At 38.6% G+C, this 27,539-nt stretch overlaps 1 protein-coding gene across 3 annotated transcripts in view; it reads left to right on the top strand.

Annotated features, from left to right (window-relative positions):
* LOC139990849 (disintegrin and metalloproteinase domain-containing protein 10) overlaps window positions 1-27,539 on the top strand; it is a 56,858-nt gene that overhangs the window by 11,334 nt on the left and 17,985 nt on the right. For all 3 annotated transcript variants that reach the window (XM_072010404.1, XM_072010403.1, XM_072010406.1), the window contains exons 3-4: window positions 832-979; window positions 11,040-11,158. In XM_072010404.1, coding sequence (XP_071866505.1) covers window positions 832-979; window positions 11,040-11,158 — 267 coding nt within the window. The remainder of the gene's footprint in view (window positions 1-831; window positions 980-11,039; window positions 11,159-27,539) is intronic.

Genomic DNA, 27,539 nt, shown 5'->3' with positions numbered 1-27,539 from the left:
GGTTAATGGGACATTCCACGCAATCCAATATTTTACAATGCAATTATAGAACACGATAGTTAATTTCAGAAACTAATTACTGTTTTGTAATTCCGGTAATTTTTTTACAGTACAAAATTTCACCGTCCCTCGTCTCTTCTTTCCCCTTCATTTTTCATTTTTTTTTTTTTCTCTTTTTCGACACTTGTAAATAGATCGCGAATATTTATGAATATTCATATTTTGTCGAATATGACCGAGAAAGTGGCACCTCGATGATATAATTTTATTGTCCCACCAAGTTCAAAAATATATCGTGTATCAGTGTATTCTAGAGAGTATGTACTATACTTTGATAAAAAAAAATTTCCCAGAGCTCGAGAAAGATGTACAGTCTAATTATAAAGGAGTTCATGACTAATCGCCGCGTTCATGTTCGTTCTAGCAATTTTTGCGCGATGCAAAACTTCACCGTTTCTTGTCTCCCCTTTTCTTTTCATTAGCAAATTATGAGCTATTGTCTTCCCTGTTTCGTGTTTTTATACTGTTCTCTATTATCTTTGATATAGTTCGTAATAGCCTTCATCAGATACACTCTTCGGTCAGCTTAATATACTTCAAATATCGTTTCGAACCGTACCGTTAAAATAAAACAGTTTTGTTTTTTTAGCGTTGATTTTAACAAAGAATCAAATAAATCAAAGTACAAAATTCTTATTATATGTTAAAAGTCTTTTATAGTTAAGCTTCAACCTTCTGAAGCTTTTCTCATACTCGTTTCTTTTTTTTTTTTCTTTTTTTCACAGTTATAAAGCAGTTAATGGAAGGATGTTCGGTTCCCATCTGTTTCAGGTATCACGCTCAGTTCTTACATCGGCTATTACGAGGTGGCCTCCTATGATACCGCGGCCTTGAGACAACATAGTAACCGGATGCGTCGCGATGTCTCCGACGCGGTCGACAATCAACCTTTGCTGCTGCAACTGAAAGCGCTCGACAAGTGAGTCTTTTTCCCTCTCTCTTTACTTCTCGAAGTAAAAGTAAGTACGTTCCTTCGCTAACTAGCGCGCTGGGTCACGACACATTTTTCCCGAGGAAATTACAAACGCGAAATGAACACGACATTAAAGGATTCTTTAACGAATTACCGTACCAGCCGCGACCACTCTGCTTTCTTTCACCAACGTATCAAAAGAGAACCGAGCTCTGCTGTTCCGCGATTTTTGCTTACGCTGCCTATGTTTAAACATCCCGGTTTGCCAACATGAATTTCATCTCGTTACGAATTTTTTGCCACTTAAAGCGAGATTACTTCGTTACAACCACGTGATGTTTCTTGCTTCTTCGCGAGATAACTTGCCTGGAAACTAACGGTTGCAAGGTACAGTCTGTGGACTTTGAACTAGGATCGCTCAGGAGTTTCAATGTTTTTTTGTTCCTTTTTTTTTTTTTTTTAGTGTAATCGAGAGAGACGAGCAAATTTTGATAGCGAAGTTTATTTCGTAAAAAGATGTCACGTATATGTACATGTTATTAATTTGACTTCATTACAGCTCATATTCATTTTAGCGTGCTCTGCATCCACTGCCGTGTCGTATATTTCATGGCTCCGTTATTTTGTTAAATATTCTGAACTTTGTCTACAAATCTAACAATGTATAGTAGTTAATAATGGTTTTGATCGTGCAACCTACGCAGTAATTTGTTTCGTCCACTGAAAATTATAACAGTCAACGATAGAGAAGCATTTTTCCATTACAACATTGAGGATAACAATAATGTTAATATCGTAATCGAACGTATCCAAATACTCAGGTGTGATAGTGTACGGTGTTGGGAAAAGCGAAATTCCAGTCGCATATGGTAGCGCACGTCTGATGGCATCAATTTTAATGAAGCACTTAATTGACAGTAGGGAAACGTTCGCTATACTTATAAATTATAACACTAAAAATACAACAAGAATAGTAATATTTTAGTCGTGCTATGCCGGGTGTTCAAATATTTAGGTGTGGTAGTATATGTTTTTCACAGAAACGAAATTCCAATCGCGTATCAAGGTACATCTAATGGTATCGGTATGATAATCTTAGATCATACGATTTGGTCGATAGAGCTGAAGTTAATTAAGGTCAAGATCATGTAGAAGCTATACGTGTTACACGAATTGGTGCGTGCACGTGCGAATGTCGTAAGCGCGAAGGGATAGATTAACAGAGTTACAGGATACTTGGTACTATATCAAACCGGCAAACAAAGCTTTCCTGACATTTGGAAGCGATACATCGCGGATGTAATAGAATCCCCTTTGTTTCCACAAAATTACGTTATATTTGCTTTCCTGAATTTCCCTTAAATGAAATTAATTACGCGACCGGACAACAATATAAATTTCGGCCGCGTAAGCGTTGCGAGGACAGGTGCTTCGGAACAATTTATAATCGCTTCTTTTGTCCAACGTCGGAGAATGGTTCGCAAATTTTCCAGCTGACAATTAAAAAGTCGTTAACACGTAATCATATTATCAATGCTTCCGATTACGTTAAAACCCCGCCGCGCTATTACATTTACATATTTTTGTGGTTCATTGCTTTACAAATTAAAACTCAAATTGAATTTTTCCAACGATGGAATTTCTTGTCAATTAAAACGAATATATACAGTGGCGGATAAAAGAAAACCCAGCATCTGTACATATTTGTATATACGAATACGTATTCCTTTTTCTATTAGACATTTCTTAACTTATGTTCTTAATATATTGCCGACTTTCATCTATCCTACTTCCTACTGTATTTTACTACGTCTATACTTTGTCTATACGTTGCTCTTGTCTAATTAGTTTTGCTGTATAAAGTTACGTTGTTTCTTCGAATCGCTTCTATTTTCGATTTTCCCTGGCTGCCATTGTGTTACAAAATTTCACTGCAACTTTACAAAAACTCCGGAAAACACGTATACACGCAAAACGGGAACCCGATCCTGTCATGACAAAGGGAGAGAAGGCGGCACTAAATTGGCAGATCGTTGTGTATCGCGGTAAGTTTTAAATCGTCGATATGTATAAAAGACGTGTGGCGCCTGAGAAACACGAGCTACACTCTTGCGCACACGTTTCCTTTGCCACCCTCCACCGCATTATCTTGCCAGTTTGTACCAGGTGCGGCAGGGTGGAAATACTAAGGGACGCGAGGAGTTGGCGAAAGAAAAAGAGGAGGTACGCTTGGTACGACATTTAGGACGCCCGGAACCCACCTACACTCTGCTTTACATTTTATTGCTTGCCGTGAATTCGACCGATTTACATAAAGAGACGAACGCCCCGTCGGTCGCTCGGTTATTCACTCGCTGCCAGCAGAGTCGCGAGACCAGACACAGAGAGAGGACCTCGGGTGCCTTTCAACTCGAACGACTCGCCGAACCTCTCCGTAGGTCGCGCGAATTTTCGCCCGCCAGCGAAGCTAGCAGAGCAGAGGCAGTTTGTCTGGTATCATGGACAAAGCGACGAATCTCCGGCACGCGGACTATGCGAAACTTGAACGTCACGGCCGATAGAATGGGAGAGGCGTGGGTGGGGCCTGAAAACAGATCGAATTCATGACGAAAGGCAATTTCGTTTCTGGCGTCCTTCGCGACTGAAATTTAATTAACCATCGGACAACCGGGCGATTTTAGCTGGAATCGAGCGAAGATCAAAGCTCTCGAGGTTGGCTCTCTCTTTTTCAACCGACCGTCTCCACCGACGTAAATAGATTCCAGTAATTGCTATTAAGCGATCGACGAGCCGGTAATTGCTCTTTTCGGCCGCGGGGTAAGAAATTATTCAACGAAAACTGGTTAAGCTGGTTTACCGGGAAACGCGGCCACGATGCGAGGATTTAGGAACAACTTCGACGAGCGTTTCGATTATCCACATTTTTATTAAAATTGTCGTCCAGTTGCAAGCTTTTCAAATCGCTTGTTACGTAAATTGCAAAAAGTCAAACCACCCACATGCTACCTACGATATTTTCAAATAACAATCCTCTTGACACGTAACGAATTACATAAAATAACAATATCAGTTCGATGAGAATGGAACGACACGTATCTAATCGTTTGAAAGAAAATCTTTTTTTTTTTTTTTGTACGAAAATTCTTGTGTATACAATGATATATATTTCGGATCATTATTATCGATTAAAGTTCTTACCTATTAATCATTCGTCTGGCCTAGCGACTTGAAACATGATAGTAGCCTATCCTAACATTTATAAACGGCAATGTAGAAATTTCCTGGAGAATCTAGGCGTTTAAAAAATTCGAGCAATTTTTCATTCGATAGATCACGTATACATCATCGATAGTATACCAGTGCATTGATTACGCGTGCTAGTGAAATATTTTACCAGAAACTGTATTTTATCGCGGATATTTGTTCGCGTTCTTGGAAACGCGTTGAGAATTCACGAAATTTTTCATTTGATACGTGTTTTTGATAAACCCAGGAAATTCTTTTTACGGCAGAAAATTTTCACGACATCCGCGCACAATTCTCCAAGAATCACCCTGTATAATCGCATTCCTTACGCACGAGCCTTCCGAATATAGTCGCCATGAACAGACTGGATGGCTGAGCTGAGATCCAGTTTTCCCGCACGTGGGCACAGGTTGAATTCAACGAACGCAACGCGTGTCGCGCACACGGAGGCGTCTAATGACCGACGGATGCGAAAGGGAACGAAAGAAAGGAAGGTGCGCAACCTTTAAAAAGCAACGCCGCGTAGATGTTGCAGCTTCGTCGCTGTTCCTCTTTGCAATGCAGAATGTCAAAAGGCATTCTTCTAGAATATTCTGGAATTATAAATAGAAAGCAGGGCAAAATAAAGTTATTCGAATCAACTAAGTTTCGATGTCCTTCGCGTCTTTTTTGGCCCAATCTATACTTCATAGTCCCAAACAGAACAAACCTAGCACGGTTTTAAGCTTTTTCTGATATATCTTAATTAATTCTTCATTTTCAACACAGAGAGTCATGCAAGTCAAAAGGCATTCTTCGAATGTTCTTAAATTATAAGCAGAAAATAGGATAAAATGAAAATAGTCGAATCAATTAAATTTCGATGTCCTTTTGTCTCTCATGCTCCAATAGCTATACTTCACGATGGCAAATAGAATGAATCGATGCAGTGTACATATTTATGTAGTTTCTCTGTTTTAAGCTTCCATTGATATATCTTAATTAATCTTCCATTTTTTGCAATGTAGAGAGTCAAGAGGTATCCTTGGAATATCCTTGAATTATAGATAAAATATAAAGTAAAATATTTGAGATAACTGAGTCTTAAAATTCTTTCTGTCCATTTTGGTCCAACATACTTATACTTCACGATGCCAAACTTATTATTAACAAACAAAAAATTTAGTACTCTGGATAATTTTTATGTATATCTTAAATCCTCTTTGATATTATATTTGCCAAAAATATGTTTGTTGTTAATCGAATCTTCAGATTGTTACCTATTTCTCTTGTTCTTTGGTATCTTCCTCTTCTTGTAAAACTAGAAATTATTATTTGCCGTACTTTCAACTTTACAAGATGGATTACCTTCAACGTGTCTTGCCCCACTCCCTCGTTTCTGCTATGATCCGTTGCTTTTATAGAGATTAGGCACGTTATGGTAAAGAAAAAGCAAACTAATCTAAATATTGAAGTTTCTAGTAACGCTACAACAGTGCACAATAATAAGCGTCTTTTCACGACGTTCTACATTTCATTTGCATAGTAACAAATTTTTATAATCATGTGGACATACTAGTAAATCATACGAAATTTAATATACTTGAATCTAATTAATAGACCGCCAATTTTTTACGCATTTATAATAAATTTAAATATACAAAAATATATAAAATATTCAAAATGGAGTGCTCTTTATCATTTTTAATGGACGAAACAATTTTCTATGCGAGTTTCGTATCCTTAATCTTCCTCGTAGAAATATGAAATTACATAAAAATTTGCAGTCTGCCAATTAATTAATACGTGGATGCTATAACAAATACAATGCTGTACAAGTAGCTTTTGTAGCCACAGTAAATATCCCGCGAAATAATTTGATTTAAATAACTTGATTTTTCCTTTCTTGAGCTTTTGTCGATTCTCTTGTAAAACGTCCGTGAAAATATAACGAATATGCGCGCAATAGACAGCAAGGGGGTCAAGAGGAAATTCATCTTTCAGCATTCAGTGCTTATTAGTATAGAACGGATAAATAAAGCGGCGTTATTAGATTCCTCGTTTCGTCAGGAGAAAATCGGATTCGTGGACGACCGTGTTATTGGATTCGTTACACGGGATTCAGGAGAGCGTCGAGTAACGTTCTAAAAAGTTTATGAGAAATCCAGCGTGTTGCTTTTCCGGGATTACCAGAGGCGATGGTCCTGCGAAAAGTCACTTTTCAGAAAGTGTCCGAGCGTAGATAAGCGAGAGAGATGTTGAAGCCAGAATGTGGATAAGTTGACGTTATAAATCGGCGATATCGGCTTTTGTCCCTCTTTCATACATGTTCGATGTGCACAGGCTCACGAAAATATTAGAATACTTGCGAATACCTTTTGTTGAATATATTATGCGTCATAGGAAACATTTGGAAATTTCATTAGCATTCACGAGACTCGACTGCCATAATCATATTGGGAAATTTTGAAACAAATCTGCAAATATACGTTGAAATGACGACGTATTCGGTACGTACGGATACTTCTCAAAGGTTGCAAAGATATTTGAATGGTCAATGATATTGATATTAACACATTGTTGACGCGAAACATAAATCAACGTTTTCAATTTTTTAAACGTTAAGGATAGCAGACGTGAACGGACGTTTCACATTTTATTTGACTTGACATATTTCGCAAAAATCTGCAGAAAGTGGGGTAAAATTTATTCCACGATATACCTTCAACAATTACATATTCATGAAATCTTAATATTCCATAGGAACATCTTTAACATTTTTATCTATGGGACATTTACAATTTACTTCTCGTTATTAGTTGGACCACTGAGTTAATAACTTTAACATTTATTATATTTCTAAGATGATCACTCATGCTGTCAACTTACTTTTTATTAAGTATATATTTGCAGTAAAAATCCTATAATTTCTCATACAATCATAGCATGTTTTCGAAATCGGAGTACAACCGAGAAACAGGTAATTGTGTAAAAGTAAATTGAAAATATAGAATACAATCTGTTCGTATGGATGTAGGATACAGGATATAGAAGACGGAATAGGATACAGGGTTTGAGGTGTATGATGTAAATCACCACATACGTATACATTTTCAGATTCGTTACAAATTTTACCAACGTAATTCCCCATATAAAGGTAAATCGAAAATATACAATAAAATTTGTTCGTATGTAGCTTTCATATGGACGTGGTATATAGACGTAGGACTTCAGATATGTCATCCAAACGATAACACCGTCAGATTGGTTTCAAATTGTACAACAAAGTCGTACAATCGTGTCTCATCGTTGTTCTAATGAAATTTCGACGCGTTTTATACGTAACACACACAAGGCATGCATACAAATTTTCCATGGTAAAAGCGTACAAGTATCTCGAGCAGGTGAACCAGTGTATGAATAAATAGAAAGAGTCCAGCAATCTTGAATACAGCGGTGAAAATCCGAAGGATTACGAGATAAATCGTTCGAGCAACTTCGTCGCCTTTTTTTCGCGAGTCACGCACTTTACGGACAGCTTTATGAATTTCTTAACGGGACCAATTTCATGGAAACAATAGAACGATCTCGTGGAATAAGGAAGGAAACAAGGTTCACCGTTATCGCCAACAGCTTGCTATCGAATTAGGAAAATAATTGCAGCAGATGCGGCGAGAAAGGTACGAGGATCCGCGACTAATTGTTGCTCTTCCGTTGATACCTTACGTAATGCCAGCTCGTCTTGTGCCTCGTTTCTTTATGGTAATGCTCCGTATTAAATTCTTTCCGCGAGGCAAAGGAGCAGAGAGGAGGAGCCCTCCGTGTCTCCTTTTCCTCGCGGCATCTTGTAAAACACCAGCGTGAATTTCAAACGAAATCTGTTTCGCGATGATAGAAATTACCGGGATCTGAAACTGCTACGGTTGTTCGCGAATATTTTGGAATTCTCGCGTTTCTCCCCGTTATTCGCGGTTTATTTCCCATTCATTATTTATTCTAAACGACCTCGATTCAGTATATTCTTTAAACATAAATGAAACGTCAATCGCGGCTGGTTTCTTCAAAATATCGCGTACTTAATTAAAGCACTAGGTTGTTCGGGAGGTACGTAATGAAATTCAATAAAAGTTGAACGTTCTATTAAATATTACATGTATTGTTTCTTTCAGTGGATCTCTGTCGAGAAACCTTTCATCCTTTTCCAAGCATACGCTATCAAAACCGTCTTTCTATTAAACTTTATTACGAGGTTCTTTCGAAAAATATTTACACGAAAAATATTAATTTCTCGCGACTCTTTGGAAAAATACTGACTTTGAAAGCATTGATTGTCTTATATTAGCCATATACTGTTAAAAGAACTACATCCTTGTTTCTTTTTTTAACTATGCTATACTGAAATACACCATCGATCACTAAATAATTACGAAAGAACATCAGGATTGGAAACTCTACAAAATTATACTTGCGATATTTTTCTCCTACAATCTTCGTATTTGAAGAAGGAAATATAAACTCAGATTTACGACCACGTCTGTGCATTTAACATCCTAATATTCTGGGACCATTCTTTTAACCATCCGAACATATTCTGTTCGATACGGTTTCGATGATCAGCCTTGAAATTCTCCTTGTCTCTTAACATCAGCGTTACCTTTCGTTTCCCTCTGTTTTTCTGTTTTTCCCTCTAACACTGACGAGATAATCGAATATTTTGTCGGTCTACGCGTGTTCGCGAATAATCCAGGCTCGTTGCGAATTTAATTAAACCTAATCCATTTACCCTCGAATCCGGTATTATAGCAGCGTGCACTCGCTGCATTCCATACGCAATCCCTGGTCAATCCGCGTTTCAATGCCACGCGCCAGTCTTTGATCCTTTCGCGTTTCTAAATTTAATATTCCAAGTCTGAAAGTCGTCGCGCTTCGCTCGTCCATCTTACAGCAACGTCGATCCCTTGTTCTTAGAAGCCACAGTTCCGAGCTATTCTTTGATTAGTGTCGAATTCACGGTGGTATCAACGCAATGTCGTCACGCGTTGAGACTTGGTTTTAATATATTTAATCGATTCGAGATTTTTCAGGACGCAGAGTTTAATATGTCTTTATATATTTCTTTTCGTTAAACACGGCACAGTACTCCGTGTGCTTTTTCTATCCGCGATTTTTTTTTTCTATTGCAGTACGTTTATCATATACATTTTTGGATCAGGATGATTCTTCCTTTTTGTCAAGGAAAGGTACCTGTGACGGATTATCTAAAACGAATGATACTGTTAAGCATACTATCAATATAGGGTCATAGGATATCTTGTAGACCAGAAGTCATGCTACGAAAACTCTTCAAAAACTCGATATAAGAGAACTGATGTGGTTACTATGCCTGGTCTCTTTCGTACTATCTTTAGAAGATAGAAGTGGGCAGCGAAAGCCAATCAGTGCTTTACCTAGCTAACAAATGGTACGTGACTAAATGACAAGCAGGTGTGCATAAGTATGCGTAGGTAACAGCGTAGAGACCACGTAGCCGAAGAAAGGTTACAAGTGTAGTATACCACGAGAATAAAATTAGACATGGAATTAGTTATCAATTAATTAGTGTTATCTGATTGCTTGACACAAATGAAACGTGTCTTAAAGCGCTACTATGTTGTCGATCAATTGCATGTTATCGTAGCCTTATTGTTAGTTGTTAACCGCTCTCGTAGTATGCTTCGCTTCGTCCTTCGACTACAGGTTTTCCACTCGGAAGAGTCGAGTACCGGGGAAGGCCTGATCGCGTCATCGTCCAAGAATCGCTGAATCACGAGAGCGCAACGGGTTTTGGATCTAACGTTCCTCGACACTCGTGCAACGACATCGCGCTTCTTGCACGTTTCCCGATGTCCAGTCGTCGACCGTGAGACTACTCGTTACCATTGACCCTACGTCGTGACAAACGTTCGATCCAACAGTCCTGGGCAGTCAAACGCAACGGACAGTCGCAAGGTTAACCGGCGACTACTGGTATTTTCAAGATTTCTTCGATTATGATTCATTCTTGTACGATGTTTTTCTATGATGGACCTGGTGGAGGCGAGAACCGTTCGAGCGTAAAAACCTGATTACGTTGATCGGCGAAAGGATTAGTCGACGAGTTCTTAGGGGCGATGTCGTTTTCTTAGGAACAATGTGTAAATCACCGATACTTCGTCTATCTCGTCTTGATCCTGTTCTCTTTCATGTTCGTAGAGCTGTTGCTAATTTGAAACACACTGCTTCCGGTTTTTTAACCATTCGAATATCAAGTACACAGTAAGGACAATGCATTAAATATTCGAAAAATAATGAATCCTTGGTTGGATTCTGCATTTCATGGGAAGATGCTTAAAAGTAATGACGAATAAAGATAATGATTCATTTGTTGTGCCATGTATGTAATTGCAAGATATATCATAAAAGGAACAAATTAAAAATTGTAAATAATGTTAATAATTAATAAGGAAGTAACAAGAGGAATTAAGTAATACGTAAGATACGTACACTCGACTCGTAGACGAAAGATGGATATCTTTTCCGGTCGTGTTTCGTTATTTTATTACATACTCGAAAGATTAATCGACTCGGTTGACTTCGAGACGATTATTGAAAAAGTACTAACAGACACAACTAATGAATATAAAGGATCAAACTGTCACGAAAAATGATATCCGTCGAATTGTCTTGATCCTCGTAGGTACAACGATACGGATATTTCGTACGCTACATATTTCATACGATAGTAACAGCTACATGTACATGTTTATGAGACGTAAAACTTTTAATTGCCTGATATTAATAACAAGTTTCGTTACTGTTCCAGACAGTGGACGTTACGCTTGATACAAGACAAGGCTCTATTCAGCAAGGATGCGACATTCGAGAGCACGAATGGCCCCATTGACTTCGACACGTCGCACTCATACGTGGGCACCGTGTTGGGTGAGTTTTGTCAGACCACTTTCCTTCGACCCTTCGATGATATACGAAAGCGATTTGGATTCTGGTGAAATTGCATGCCACCGTGAAGCGAGGTTTCTCCCCTACCTTTGAAGTTTTCCAACGCCATTCACGCTTTCTGTTGCTCGCAGCAGGTATAAAGCCCAACCCCAATGCATCGATACGGGGTAAAGAGCGAACTAGGAGAAAAGGAAGATTCGCGCGTATAGCCAAAAATGGCTAAAACACCGCCATAGGGTTTTACAGACCACGCAAAAATTGTAGATTGATTTTAAAAACTGACCTTTTAATTTTAATATGCAATAACTGCGCAAGGGCGCGAAAGCTGTCCATTGCAAACTCTCTAGTGTACACGAGTGCACACAGGGTGATATTTCTTTCAGAGTATCCAGCTTCAAACGATGCCGCGTTTTCGACAACCCGATCGGATCAGCGCGAATATACCTCTCTCGTTTCGCTACCTTTTGCTCTCTGGGATTTCGCCCCTGTCGAAACTGATGGGGACAAAGCATTTTCTAAACAAAAAAGAAAAAAAGGCCAAATTCACGCTCAAAAGCGCTATAAATCGTGTTGGCTGCGCGAGATAATTTAGATTTAGTTTTCGACTGATTTTTGCAAATAGGAGATAAAACCGCGATTTTCTGTTTGTATACTTAATTATCATCAGCTATATTTTATATTCTCTTAACGGAGAGGTCTTAGCTTTTGAGACGAGATTTTGATTTATTCGTTGGTAAGAATCTGTCGTAATAACATAATTAAGTTTAATGAATTTTGCAAGTCTTTTGAAGGATTACACGAATGCCATAAATCTTTATCGACTTATTTAAAGATTATTTTACGAGAAACAAATATAAGAAGAGCTTCATAATATTGGAGCTTTAATATTGAAATATTGAAAAGTTTTGGTATATAATAAAAAAAGACATTTCGATTTATTTAATTCTTTATCAAAATCTTCGCGAAAAGAACATTTTTCCATTCAAATTAATTTGAAATGATTAAAGCGCTAAGTCGTGATAACTATAGAATATACTTGATGAAATCCATTCCAAATAACAGAGAACTTGTTAGACATAAAAGTCGTATGAAATGAAACTCGTTAATAAGTAAAAAGACTTTCCTCTTGTATTTTAATTTTTATTAATTTCACTGCTTCCTTGTCGTGTCGCGTGATTCGTCAAAGAACCGGGAAATATGTACGTGGAATTCGAACGAAACCACTAACGGGAAAGTTTCTTGGCTGGCCAGCAACGCGACGCCAGTTTATTCGCCGGTTGACGTCCTCCGACAGAAGACACATAATCCTTGCTCGATTCTCGGCATTGAACCGAGAATCTCATTTTGATCGTCATCCTCGCAGTAGCGGTCGTTTGGAACCAAGCCAGCCACCCTATTGAAGGTGTACGAGCAAGAAGTCTCCCATGAACGAACGATGTTCACCATCGATATACATACGTATCGTGAGTTCGTCGAATTCCAGTCCACCGGGCCCTTCCTTCACTTTCAACTTTTAGAAACGAAATCGCGAATTCGATATCGCACGATCTTCTTCGTTCCGACGTCGAATTTCAAATGCAGCTGCCTTTCCAAGTCCTTGCTTTTCCATTTATATAGGGTGTTTTCGCAATCGTGATGCGACTCAACACGAGATGATCTCTCGTGAAAAAATTTACTTATTTCTTTATTCAAGAGGTAAACCATCCTTTGGTATAAAAAGGATAATATTTTAAGTAGTACTATATTTTCGATGTTTTATATATTTCTGCAATGCTGTGCGCATTCTGTACACTCTTGCATCTTCAAATTCTTCATAAATGCGTAAAACTCCTCGGTCTAGTAATAAATAGACTGCGCAAGTTTTATATTTCTATGGATATAACTAAAAAAATTCAGTGTGGATGACTATTTAGTTCATCCACTAAATATTATAATAATCACGATAGAACCTCTTTTTTATTATCTGAGATGATGTGGACCGGAAGTCTACCTCGGATAATACGGAAAGATTTATTCGTGTTCATAAATTCTATAATAAAATTATAGGTCTTTTTTGATAATGTAATATTGTACTTGTATTTAGATTTAATTCATCGTTTAATTGATTTGATTAACCGCTTTCAGAATATCTGACTATTCACACTTTCGTACTTTTCGTGCTAAAATTTCGATAAAAAATGAAGTTATAGTAAAGTTCGAAGCACCTCGAACCAAATTTCGATAACTGGGACTTCACTGTACTCTATTTTGGATACATCGGATATTATATGCAAATTGTGAATTCTTGCATTCTTGAACGTCCCTAAAATACATAAACATCTGCAGTTTAGTGATAGGACATGACTATGGTGATTATGTCGATAAAGTTTGAGACACCGTTCCTAATTGTTCACTGATTGATGTCGTGTCAATTTTCCACGAATCATTTACGTATGTTTCAACAGTCTTCTTTTCTCATCTACGGCACGTTCTCGTCATTTATCTCGAACGTTGCGATTGCGATCGTTCGAAGCGGAACGGCGCAACGCGCGCGTTTCCTCCGTAATATTATTCGCTAACTCGACGCGGATCTGGCTATCGTATAATTATAGTTGTTGCGTACGCGTTGGATAAGACCGCGCGAAGAATCGCCGTAATTGAGTTGCCTTACTCCTGGAAACGGAAAACGCCATGCTAGGGCCTGCATTTTTACGCTCGAGCATCGGGAGGCGTAACTGTTGCCTTTTAAATCCAGCAGAGCTTTATTACGAATCCTGCGTTACATACTCGCACAAAGGAACCTGCGTTGGTTAACAAACAAAGCAAAAAAAAAAAAAAAAAAAAAAGAAGACGTGACCATTGGACTACGAATTTTCATACATTCATGGAAAATTTGGATCTGCAAAAAGTGCAGACAATGCGTATAATGTGTTCTTTTTATTAATTCTCATTTCTTAATCATAATTTTAATTATAACTTAATTATAATTTTTTAAATTATATTCGTAAAAATGTGAAATTGCATGAATATTCGCGGCATATTTAGCACATTATACAGGCTGTTTCATCACACACGATACTCACTTCAGCAATGAACAGGGAACGCGAAAACAATGAAAGAAGTTCGTATAAACATGTGTCCCATTTTATCTTGTTTCAAAGTTGGAGCCACCTCTGTGTTCCAGTAATCCGTAATAGCTTACCTTCGTAGAAGGTGCTCGAAATGGCTACCCTCTGTAGTATTCGACATACGCGTGGAATTTTTGAAAGATTGCGAAGTTCTTTGACAAGGCGGCTGCAAAAGGCAGCATACCTTTTACATACGTAGGCAAACAATTGCGGGCTACTGAACACAAAAGTGTCTATAGCTTTGAAACAAGATCAAATAGGACACGTGTTTACGCGAACATTTCCCACCGCTTTTGTATCCCTTGTTCACCGCTGAAATGGGCCCACGCGTTGTAAAACACTCTGTATTATGATTTAAAAGCTCTGCAGTCGATTAAAAGCTTGAAACGCGAAAGGTTCGCACGGTATGTTTTGCGTTTTCGTAGGTCGACGAACGGCCGTATAGATTCAACAAGTTACGCGTGGAAAATTTTCCGCAGCTCGCACGATCACTCAACGAAGCCATTATTGAAGGAATAACGACGGCTGTAGGTTGAAGTTGGAGCAGCTCGGAGAGAAACGTTGATCGTGACATGGCTGCATCGACGTCAACGTCGTTGTGCGCGATCAAGTTTCGAGCGGTGGCGAGGTTGCGGTTAGACCAGTTCGAACTCATTCGGTGCACGAAATTATATTGCGGGCTTCGTACGCTTTTCGTCGGTACACGTATCTACTTACTCGAGTTCCTCTCGCTACTGGAACGCTCGCTGGAATCAGATAGCTCTCCGATATTCCCATATTCTTGTGTATGCGAGACTTCATCGCGCACCGTGCTCGTCCACTAGCCAAGTTAACCAAATTTCCAACTTCTATACCGTTAGTCTCCTTCGTACACGCAAGTTTCTACAAAATCCAGCTTATTCCGTTTTACAGTCGGGAACAAAAAGAAGCGAACAGATAGCGGAAGTATGTATGGATAAAGTTTACTCGAACTAGTATACTAATGTCATATACACGAAAGTATTCGTATCCTTATCGACACTTTCTAAGAACATATTTTACGAATTTCTATATACATTTTCAAATTGCTTTCAAATTTTACCGATACAACCGTGACAATCGGATCTCGTAACAGCGTTGATGAATAATTTCTGAATGTTTTATGTAATGTGCACGATAAGAAACGTAAAAGCTTTCTGCGATAAGTGTACGAATACCTGTTTCATACGAGTACAATGAAAGACAAAAGAAAGTTTAAAGAATCGATATGATCGATAAGAACAATTTAATTACGAATAGATGTAAAACAGATAAGTATATTACGAACATGGTAAAACATGTCTAGTACAAAAATGTTACTGCTAACGTAACGTAGTCGTTATACAAAAGTGCGAATTTTAAAGGAATCTTAAAATCTCTTGTCCACCACCATGCGTCATTGTAGCACGTATCGTAGATCATGCAATAAATGGGTAATTGAAACTTTGTTGAAACAAATTTGCATCGTTGTGTAAACAAGCTGTATTTAACGAAACTTCGTAATTCGTAAGCCCATTGTTGCACAACTTATTTTTGTCGTCGACTGTATTTCGCAAACTCGACGGTTTCCAATTACTTTCATTCCTTATCAGTCGCGCGGTACAAACTCGCGTACGCGAACTCGAAAAAGAGTTCCTTCCTCCGGGTTCTACTAGCTTCCTCCGGGTTCTTCCGCAGCGTTATACGACAATGGAATAAATTTCCGTGACTGGGGTCCGGGCCAAGCTTAAGGCTCTACCTCGATGTGCCGGCATACTTCAACTAACAATTGCGCGCGGAGAACACTCGCGACGTGATTACGATGAAAACTTTGCGTATCCGTGTAGCAAGCGGAATTATGAGACGCATACTCTTTCGACTACGGAACTTGCGAGTTGCTCCGGCGAAATAATTCACCTGGCATTGTTCCTCCGGTCGCGCTGGCTCGATGCTAATGGTGCTCGTTAAACAGCTTGAACGCATCGATTTTACGTATCGCTTACGTGGAAGAATTACTCCGTGATTGCCTACAGACTCTCTTCCTTGTTCATACTTAACAATCTATTATCGAAGAAGTACAGTATCCCTACAATCGTGGCACGATCGGGCGCGGAACGAGTTGATATGCAACGATATCTGTTTAATTCAGACTGCGAATGTATGCAGTTTTCGTACACGCGAAATGTCAGATTGAAAAAGTCCACAGAATGCGCGTAATATGAAAAATTGTACGAAATATGCACAATAGAGTACTTATAATATACATTATATTATTTAATGGACGAACTAAATTATTATTTAGCTTTAACTTCTTTAATTACATTCATACTATGACTATAAAAATTCATATGAATTCATTGCAATTTACTCGTTAGAATATCACTCAAATTTCCTTTCTTCTAACGCACCTAATATATTCGCAGAAACTTTCTACGATAATCGTTCGATTTGCTTTCGTGATCCAAGTGAATTAACACTGGCCGTGCGTTTCATTCACTGCTCGTCCAACGATCGATGTAATAAGAAGGCGTACAATGACAAATAAATAATGGCAGACCGTAAAAGCCGAGAGGAGAGGTCGCGTGTACGAAATTATAATCGACCCCGACCCATAGAACGATGCAGATAATCGTATCGATATCTTCGTAATTGGAAGCTACGGAAGAGATGAAACGATTGCAAGCATAATAACCGTTACAATGCGCGTTTGTCACGCTGCGAAAACGATCAGGATGCGCGGTAATTGTTCCAACGATACAATGATTAAATTAACTTGACTTTTCGATTCGGCTATGTACGTGTATATAGGTGTGTTTGGGTGGTCGTGTGTTAGAATGGGGCACGGGACACACCGGCTGGTGCAACGGCGCAGGATAACCCGTATCACTGATAATCCGATTACCGATTAAACTTGCCTAATTGACGGTGTACCCGTGTGTAATTGCGCCAGCCGGAAACGGCCGATTGGCGTGCTACGATAATGGAGAACGTCGGATGATGCGTGGCAAGTCACTTAGAAAATTCCAGCCGAGCCAATCTTCCAGAGCAACGCGCTCTTTCCTACCGGAAATGTTCGCTTCTGTGTCCTTAGATTCGTCGAGCGACGACGTTTTAATCAACGACTCGTTTCACTTCGATCATCAACCTGCAACCAGTCTATTTTCGAGTGTCGTGAATGGGCTGAGTCAAATAGATTATCATTTAGAAATATCGATTTTGTCTGCCTAACCAGTTAACCGTGGAACTTAGCTCCAGAAATATCTCATGGGATTAGCTCATGGAGTGCGTAAATAAATACAAGCGACGACGAGTATACACGTCAAACGCAGCTAGCTGGTTAAATATGAAAACCGCAGAGAAAGAGAATAGGATACGAGCAATTAGAAAACTTAATAATCAGAACCGCGCTATTAAAACTGTCGCTTTATTCGTGGCATTTGGCGAGTACGTAACTATTGCTCGCTATGAAACTCCTGATCTCAAGAATATATGTTATAATATCGAATATATTCTTGATTATTTGCAGAAGTTCGTATCTCCTAGCCTCGAACCTAATAAGTTCTTCTTTATTATATTATTATAACTAAGAAATTAAATTATTGTATTATATTATTTTAGCCATCAAATGGTACCAAAGTAAGAAAATCAATAGAAATGGATTTGTCATGTTCTTCGTATACTGTCAATCTGCTGGAAAAATAACAAGATCGTTATGATATTTAGAGATTGAAATAAATCTTTACTTAGGTTCCATTTCTTTAGGTGTATTTAGAAGCGTATGAATTCACGTAAAAATCTGCAAATCTATTAACTCTGCTGCACGGAGTCACTTCCCACTTAATTCCATTTCTTTCGTGTTAAAAAATATCTCAGCTATAAAGAAAATATGAAAAAGTGCGTGATTACTCGTGATATAATTTTATATTTATTACAAATCTGTTTTGTTCGTTAAAATGAGGAAAACTGAAAACTAAAGAGGGTCGCAACCGAGTCAATAAAATACTGATTCACATTAATCAGTTTCTGTATCCTCCGTATAAAAATATTTCATTAGAAATCTTCAAAAGTCAGAAATTGTTAGCCACATTCCCCAAGTCGTCAAATTATTAATAATTTTCTATTTCAAATTAATTTCCTAGCGAAATATACTCTTCCTAAAAGATCTAAATTCAAATTAAAATATAATCATATTTGAATAGTTACAATTAACCAGCTATTGCCATTTACAATTTACACAAGTTTATGTGATTTATTATTATTATTAATATTGTTTACTATAATCTAAGGATAATTATCCTCTTCTAAAACATCGCTGATATTCTTGTTTTTTAAACGACGATAATAAGATTTCTTGCACGAGCAATTTACTTTTTATTTTCGATTAGTCGATTAATCCCGAAACGCCTAAATCAGCCATCATCTCATCGACGAAGGATGAGTTCGATGGAGTTTGTGGGCGAGGTCTCCTGGCTGCTAGCCAGTATACTGCTCGACGTATTCATAACCGACGCGATGCTTCTCGCTTCGCAGATTTTCACACTCGAGGATTACAAATTACAGGAACAAAATGGCAGAGATAAAATGTGTACTTAACGCGTCGGTACTTTAGCTAATTAAGCCAGGATTTAAGGATGGCATCCGTCGTTCTGAAACATGTCGTTACGACTGCTCGGTTCCATTCGCATTGATTTTTTGTTCATTATCTCGTTCATTCGATCCCTGACTAGTCCCCAGAGAAGGGAAGCGATCATTAATTGAGAAATGACTTTATAGAAAATCCTTATTAATTTATATCTATACATCTGAGACACGAACCTCTTGGAAACCAATCTGAACAGGCCCATTTTTCTTAATTTCTTAATTCTATCACATCAGTGACAGGAATTATTTCAATTCTCAAAGGACGAATGTTCTATCTCCATAAGTTCACTTGTCGCAAGCAAGTGACACAAATAATAATAAATTCTAAAGTAAATTTAGAAAACAGTGGTCGTAACATCACCGCATTCCTGTAGTTTTCAACTTACATCACCAATTTGGCTCTATTCTTTATCGTACGAAGAATTTTTGTATTTTTATTACAATAATCTTTTTATTTAATAACCCATTAACGAACCAACGTCTGTATAAGCGACATTTTCCTTATTTCTATTTTTTAAGCTCAGTAGCAAAACACTCCGTACATGTAGATACTATGATAATATCTAAAAGTGAAAAGACCGAGTCAAGTGAAAAATCTTCGTGCAGGGAGAACAAATTTGTTTAACTCCGCGAGCGCATAATATGCGGACGCAATTCTAACAAAATGATCAACGATCCATAAAACAGAGTATCAGAAGCGACCACGATATATTGTAATTTAAAGCAACGTAACGCTCAACGCAATCGAATAGTTAATCAACAAACGAGAACAACATTGCAGGGACTGACTCTCGATTACAAATTTTCGATTTGTTGCGAGCGATCGAGGTTGGAAACGTTGTCAGAGGTCTGTCCTTGCACGTCGGCCACGAGCTTTCATTAACGGCTATGCATTAATTATCACGGCGGTGATAAATAATTGGCGTTACGCCGTTAACGCGATTCACGTTCAAATTGAATAATCCGCTGTGCACGCGGACTTCACATCCGGTCTTACGAAAATTCTTACGATGTCGAACACAAGAACGTGTCTCTTCTCAGATTGCCTGAGAAATAAAATTATCCGTCTGGTTGCTAAGACGCACGGAAGCGGAACTCGTGCGACGATTACTTTTTTCCAGGCTCGTTAATTACACGGAACAAAGGATAGGAGCGTGGCCCGTATCGGCGATACGCGGCACGATCAAATTAATTAAAGCCCATCCCGTGGATTATGACTAATTAAAAAGAATCGTGAGCGCGAAACACAGGAAAGGATAGGACATAGATGAAAAGAGCGAAACGGGAGAAGGACGATTTCAAAAGATAGACGAGAGGCGCGTGAAAACGGTATAGGACGATGAATCAAATCAATGCACCGGACGATTGGGCGTAATTCGATTGTTAATCAATAAAACAAGTTCGTTCAGCATATTCTCGCTGTGTGTCTGGCAACAGGCGGACGTCAGGTGTTTGTCACACGCGGGGGTGCAGGAGGTCGCGCGACGCGTATTGTTCGAGTTTTCGCGATTCCGCGTGCGAATCGCTCCCGCTAACCGTTCCCCGACTAAATTGGATTTTCCCACTAACGAGCGCCAGAGCTTTTCTCCGTGAAAGCGGCCGGTTGCCCCCGTGAAAGCTTCTCCGGTTACGCGCCCCTCCCTCGCTCATCCTCTTTCGTTCTTCGATTTCCTTTTCGTCGCGCGTTGCTCACTCCTTTCGTTTCTCCATTGCCATAATCAGAATTTCTACTTTCTCCATTCCGCGCCTATTATACTATTTAGCCTCTTTTTCTTTCTATCTTTATCTTCCCATTTTTCGATCCTTTTTTCTGCTTCTCTTTTTTTACTTTTTCTTTGCTCTGTACCTCGCTTCGTCCTGTTCCTCGACCAGGCTGCGAAGGTTTGACCGAGTCGCGTCTTCTTCGAGGCTGAATGAAATGAAATTACACCGGATTCCAATAATTCGTATTTAGCCCCTAGAAGTAGAATATTTCCTCCAAGAGCTCTTAATTGAAGAAGAAAGGAGGATGATTATTCTTTTTCCGCGGAGTTTACGGACGACTTGCTGGCAGCGAACACCGACGTCTAGGACGATTTAATTAAAGGCCTGCTGTTCTTCGGGGCTCGCGCTCGAACCAGAACTGTAATAACGAATTTCTGTCGAATTTAATCAAAGGGGAGGATCGATTATTCCTTCAACGCTTGAATTCCTTACAGCTGTTCCGAGGCAAGCTTTCCGAATGAACACCAAACCCTTATTTAGGATAAATCCGTGTCTTTCCAAAGTCCTCGATTTCCGTTTGGCGAGCAATTACGAATTAAATATAAAGTCGTGCCGGAATTGGAATTCACTGTCGATCAGGGTTATCGAAATTTCTATGAAATTTGCGTCTCGTTATACGCCAATCAAGGCAATTACATAAATTATCTGCTTATAAATAAAATGTCGAATTATCCGTCAGGTAATACGGTTCTTTAAAAGTTGAATTTAAAACAGCGAGACTCGTTGTAAAATACAATACGATATAAAAATGAAAATATGATAAATTAAATTATTTTGAAAAATTTAATTGGTAGTTACAAATACGATAAATATGAAACAGAGAATTCGTTAAAAAATGGCGAACGATTGAAGGGTTTATGACGAAAACGATCCTTTCTCGTGTTTGTCCTTTTGCTGAAAAATGAGAGAGTTATACTAGAATTTGCAATTGCCGTTCAATAATAATCTCGATAACATTTCAACTTTTCGTAACAAAACGTTCGTCATATTAAATAATCGAAGCCGTGAATTCTGTAACTGCACAAGCTCGGCAACCAATATTTCGAGAAAATAAGATTTCTTATCTTTTTCAATTCGTTATCGATGTTGTTGATTTTTCTTGTAAACGTGTTTTTTTTTTAATTATTAGATAATCACTTTTCTTGTAAGAAGTAGCTTTCTTTTTATAAAATCGTGAACCTGTGGTGTTTTGCAAATCATCAAGTAATTTACCGTGACATTTTTAGTCAGTTTGTCCAAGCGACGATATATATTTAACGAAAAAAATTGTTAAACTCAATCACTGTGTTCCCATGAGTGTTCTACACATTCCTGAACATTCAAGTTTCTCATATGTGCGTGAACATCTGCTATTTAATTAAATGTATGTAAATTAATCCGACGACGACGAATTTGTGGCTCTAATTATTTATTTTCCAGCAAATATACAGAACCCTCGCGTTACTTCTCCGATCGAACGCAAAATCCTTCCATTTTTCGTACTAACGTTCCTCCACTCTATTCGAATTAATCTAAACTAGATGGATCCTCATTGGGATTTAGTCGATCCGCAACACAGAACACCGACCAGCGAGGAAGAAAAAGGATCCTCGCTGATTCTTTCCGCCACCTTTTCTATCTTCGAATTGGAGCGAATTACATTCGCGTCGACGTCGGAGTTACTTGGCCGCCACGAAGTGGAATATTGCACCGAGGCCTCGTCCGCGAGAAATAGGTCAATTATGAGACGGGAAGAGTTTGCAGCTGATTTTAACGCGAGCAAACGTAGCCAGGCGATATGGTGTGGAATTGCAGACACTCGACGGAGGGAAGAGAGGAAAAGGAAGATATACAGGGTGTCTCTGCAGTCGCGTAAGCGAGCGAGGGCTGACTCTTGGTGAAAAGATAGGTGGAAAATGTAAAATAAAACACGACTTTTTATACAACTCAAATTTTATGCTCTCACGAAACTTTTACGTATCGTATAATCGTACGGAAAATTTTGAAATTTCAATACTACTATAACGAGATACGGCTATCGTGATCATATTGGTAAAATTGGAAACAGATGTGGAAATGTATGTGACAGTTGCAAGATATTTGTTGTACAAGCTAAGGATCACTGAAGTATTTTAATAATCAATGGATCGTTAAATCGGTAAGCCATGATATTTAATAGAACGCGTCTTTAACGCTAATTGCACGTTTAAGACTAACGTTCATGCTGTGTATTCATTTTTCACTGATTGTATGTTTGCGATAAATTTCTTGTATAAATTTTCGAATTGGTTTCAAATTTTATCAGTACAATCACGGTAGTCGTTACTGTGCGTGAACGAAATTTCAGAAAGCTTGGTACGATACACAATGTATTGAGAACAATTTTCTGCGGTAAACGTTCGAATACTTTCTCGAGTCACTGTGTACAACTGGCAAAGACAATTTTTGTATCGATCTGACATTGCACATGCATGTGACACATCGTGGTGAGAAAGTGAAACTATGATCTCAATCCGATGACCAGAGACTACAAATACCCATGATTTCACAGACACCGTGCACAGAGTGAGAAAAAGAGAAAGGACATTCGTTTCTGTGTACACGAAACAACAACGTATCACGTTCGTATCGTCGACGACCAACGTCGACGTAGACTATGATAAAACTTTTCTAAGGATGTCCGATTCGACTAGTCATCCTTGAAACAGTTCCCTCGGTTTGTTCCCTCGTTGTTCACCCGCTGCATCCTGCAAGACTCTCTCTCTCTCTCTCTCTCTCTCTCTCTCTATTCTTTTCGTCCCTGTTCTCTCGCTGATTATGCGCCGTTGCACAATATTATCGTTTATCTTGCACTTTCAGCGGTGAAACAACGCCAGCCAAGCGCTCTCGAATTCGCTTCTCGCGCCAGAGACAAGCAGATACCTTATTGTTTGTATTACGTATTAGATTTGCGAGCAAATTTCGTTGGTTTCTTTTAAACGCGAGGATAGAGACTTCATCGTTATCCGCCTCTTGTTACTCTTACCGATTCCTTTTTAACTCGATGCAAACTTAATATTTAGCTAGGCATTTTTCCGGATCATTTCTCCTGCACTCACTCTCTAGCTACGCTTGAAAATAATTTCACGCGAGACAGAACTCTTAACGCGTCCCACGAGAGACTGAATTCTTTTAGAGAATTCGAAGGAGAGAACGCTAGGGAGTGGCGCGATTTTAATCTAATATTCTACGCTTTCAACGTTGATTTCTCGTTTTCTTTCGCCCCTGTGCTTCTTAGGTTAGAACGGACGAGAATTCTCGTGAATAGAAACAGCCTGCTTCTTGGAAAAGAAGCTATCGTTTCAATTTCAATGGAAACGCGTATACGCAAGGAAAATCGGACATTCGAAGATCACAGATGGAAAACACGCTTCTGATAACTCATATATTTCGTTTTTCATGGAACAGCAATTTTCAAATTCAATACGTTGCGTCGCACAAATGAAAAACAGATTTCTGATAACATCACAGATAGACAACGTATTTCTTACTGTATTTCTCGTTCCTTATAGAATTTTGTGACCGATTTTTAAATTCGATAGACGCATCCATGATCATTTCTGCGTTGTATCACATTCGGTATCAATTCGATAGATGCGTCAATCAATTCGACGTCAAAATTATATAGAGAAGAGCTAAGAGAATGATATACGAGTTTCGACAAAAGAAAAATGTGTGTATCGATTCAACGTCGAAAAAGTTCATGGATAAGATATATTCACTTTGACTGCCACGATGGTCATTGCTGACCAGAGCGCTTGAACTTCTTACAATTATAAAAATTGAATGAAAATTGACAGTTAGGGCATTTTCAATATAACTGATAAATAGAAGATACTTTGAAATAAAAAGTGCCCTATTGAACAATTAAACATTTTTATTAGAACATCAACAAAAAAAAAAAAAAAAAATGAGAACAGATCTTGCATCTAACGGTGCACTGTGTTGGCATCCATATCTTTGAGGGGTAATCTACGAATATTATTATAAACACAGCTTAGAAAATAATCGTAAATTCTGCTTTATAATCACATAATTGAAATTAGAAGTGTGCACATACCTTACTATTATATATAGAATGAGCAAGTACTGTTTACCAATATCTTCTACACGTTTCAACAATATATTCTGCACGTTTTGCTTACGACGAAATAACGAATGCGAATGGTTTTTTAAAATAAACGAAGCCTTGTTATAATACGTCGCTATCAATTGTTACCAAGGCGCCACGGTGGTCACCCATGACCACAAATAAGATAAACGGTCCATTGGGGAAGAATGTTGTCTTACATCATCAATTTATTATTATTTTCCCATTATATGCTTTGAATAATAAAAATACTCCTGTGGCATCCTGAGCGAAACATGTGATTTCGGTGTGGCAGTCAAAGTGTTAAATGTATGTAGATAGATACTTATTGTAATTCCAGAGAACCATAGAATGGACTTGGTTTGCAATATTCTTTATAAACACTCATCCCTTCGCACCTTAGTCATGCCGCCCTCTGATCTGTATTATCCGCAGTGCTCTCTTTGGTCTTATTACTTCTCATCTTCCTTCCTCTACTTTCCTCATCCTCCTTCTCCTAGTACATATTAACACGCATTAACGTAAATTACGATAACATCTATTAGAGCGTAGTATATTAATTTTTCTGTCTGCCCTGTACGCGGATAATATCTATCAGATACTTTGCACGAACCATAGTACAGCGAGTGTAGAAGGTATTATCGTACGTTCTTTTAAAACAAAATAACTTTTTTTAAAATTGAACCAAACGACTTCCTCGAGAAATCAGAAGGATCAGTTTACCGAATGATGCATGGAAAGAATTTCAAAAAGAAAAAAAGAATAAAACGTAATCGGTCGGAACCGCTAAGAAAAGAACGCGAAGACAATTTTCTACAGCTTCTTTATCCGTTTTTATTATTCTGCTTTAAACGAGCGTACGAATGCTTCCTACACCCACTGTGCGCATAACTACGCCCGTAAGAACTCGTTTGTTTCGTCGTTTACTTCTTTCCCTCGAATCGTCCAGTCTAACCAACCACCGTTTTCCCATTTCCTCGAGCACGGGAGCACCAAGGGTACATCTTGCATCGGCAACGTCATCGAATCGCGCGTCGATTACGTTGAAACTCGTCCGAAGGGAATCCACGTTGACGGTTAAGCAGCCGCGCGAAATTGGATCGAATTAGCCAGCCTTCGTCCGCTCGTTTGAAACAAAAATCGAACGAAGGAAGGGAATTGGACGACGTGGGACTCCTTGATTTCCTTCTTGTCTCCGGAGACCATTCGCCACCCTTCTTCCGTCATTCTCGAAGCTGCGGTAAAAAGAAGGTCCTAGATAGGATCCACCGTCGATTCGAACGCGCTCATGTGTCGTTCTTCCCAGGAGTAAATGCACGAACGTGTCCTCTGATCGTGACCCATCGACGTAAGATCAAGGATGAAAAGCTTACACAGTATCTCTGTTGATTCCCTCGTTCAGCTCGCTATTGTAAGCCGCGAGTCTTGAAGAAGTTTTTGCGTAACGTAAACCGATGTAATTGAATTGCGAAGACTTACGCCCGGGATTTTAAGACTTCTCACGCGTCGTCCAAGTCCGTCGAAGGTGAATTTATTTGACTTTCATACTCGCTGACACTTGGTAACTCGTGCTTTTTTATTCGAGACCTTTCTCGACAAGTTTTTAGCTCACTGCGAAACGGGACAATGTTTGGACGCTTATTGTAAAAACTTTGGTAAATACGTTTCGAGGTTTTATTAGAACCGTAATGAGACACCGGCATTGCGGTTTTAGTAGCCAACTTCCAGACGATTCGAGAAATTTACATAGGAATTACAGGATTTTTGTTTGCAAACATACATCTCTACTGAGCATTATAAAAGTATTTATTGGGATAGCCGACGATTTACTTTATTAATGATATTAATGTATTCAGAGAAGATTATTTATGCTGTTTCGTGTTGATTATTTATGTTCTATTAAATACTTTTATATCTCTACCGATAGATTTGTCGTAATTTTATTAGAATTTACATATTAATGATAAATGAATAACTGATGGTAAATATCGTTAATAAGCAACTCTTACGTGATTGCAGAGTCATAAACGCATTATAAATTCGAATTAATTATTAATAAAGCTTATTAATAGTAGATATACATATTCCCTTTTTTATTAGATTATAGAACATATGAAACATTGTACTAATTTTCTAAATCTTTTATTTTCCCAATAAATATCTTCGATTTCGTAAATACATTGCACGCAATTTTAAAGAATCTTCTCTTTCGTGTAGCGTTTCAATTTTTTAACATGTGCGCGACATCGTCAGGGCAGAAATTTTCGGCGAGCTTCCGAAGAAGCGACCTCGGATGTTCACGAAACGTCGGAACAATGTGAAACTACTGCTACCACGAACGCGACTGAAATTCGAAGAATCGCAGATGTGCCATCTAATCGTCGTGAAAGTTCAAAATCTAAAATTTAACGGGTTAAACATGACAGTCGCGTGTCACATTGCGACATTTCTACAATTTCGAAAGTTTCCTACGGATAGCAAGTGTTCAAATACTTTCGTGACTCGCTGTACGTAACAAAGGACAGGACATCCCATCAGCGACATCGTTACCAGTCCGCAGTGTCCACACGCATATCGACCAGGTACCGCGATACAAAGCAAATTAAACGGCGAACCGTATTCTTTGTTAAGCTCGATATCGTCCTCCCTTTTACGCACCCTTCCCTCTGTTTCTATCTCTCGTTATCTTTTCCCCTGCCGCCACGCTTTTAGATCGCGTGTCCACGGCCACGGTCTGTTATTTTCC

The sequence above is a fragment of the Bombus fervidus genome, chromosome 9 (genome assembly GCF_041682495.2).
Source record: "Bombus fervidus isolate BK054 chromosome 9, iyBomFerv1, whole genome shotgun sequence".
NCBI classification, from domain to species: domain Eukaryota; kingdom Metazoa; phylum Arthropoda; class Insecta; order Hymenoptera; family Apidae; genus Bombus; species Bombus fervidus.
The sequence above is the reverse complement of the archived record's forward strand: the minus strand, read 5'-3'. Positions and strand labels throughout refer to the sequence as shown.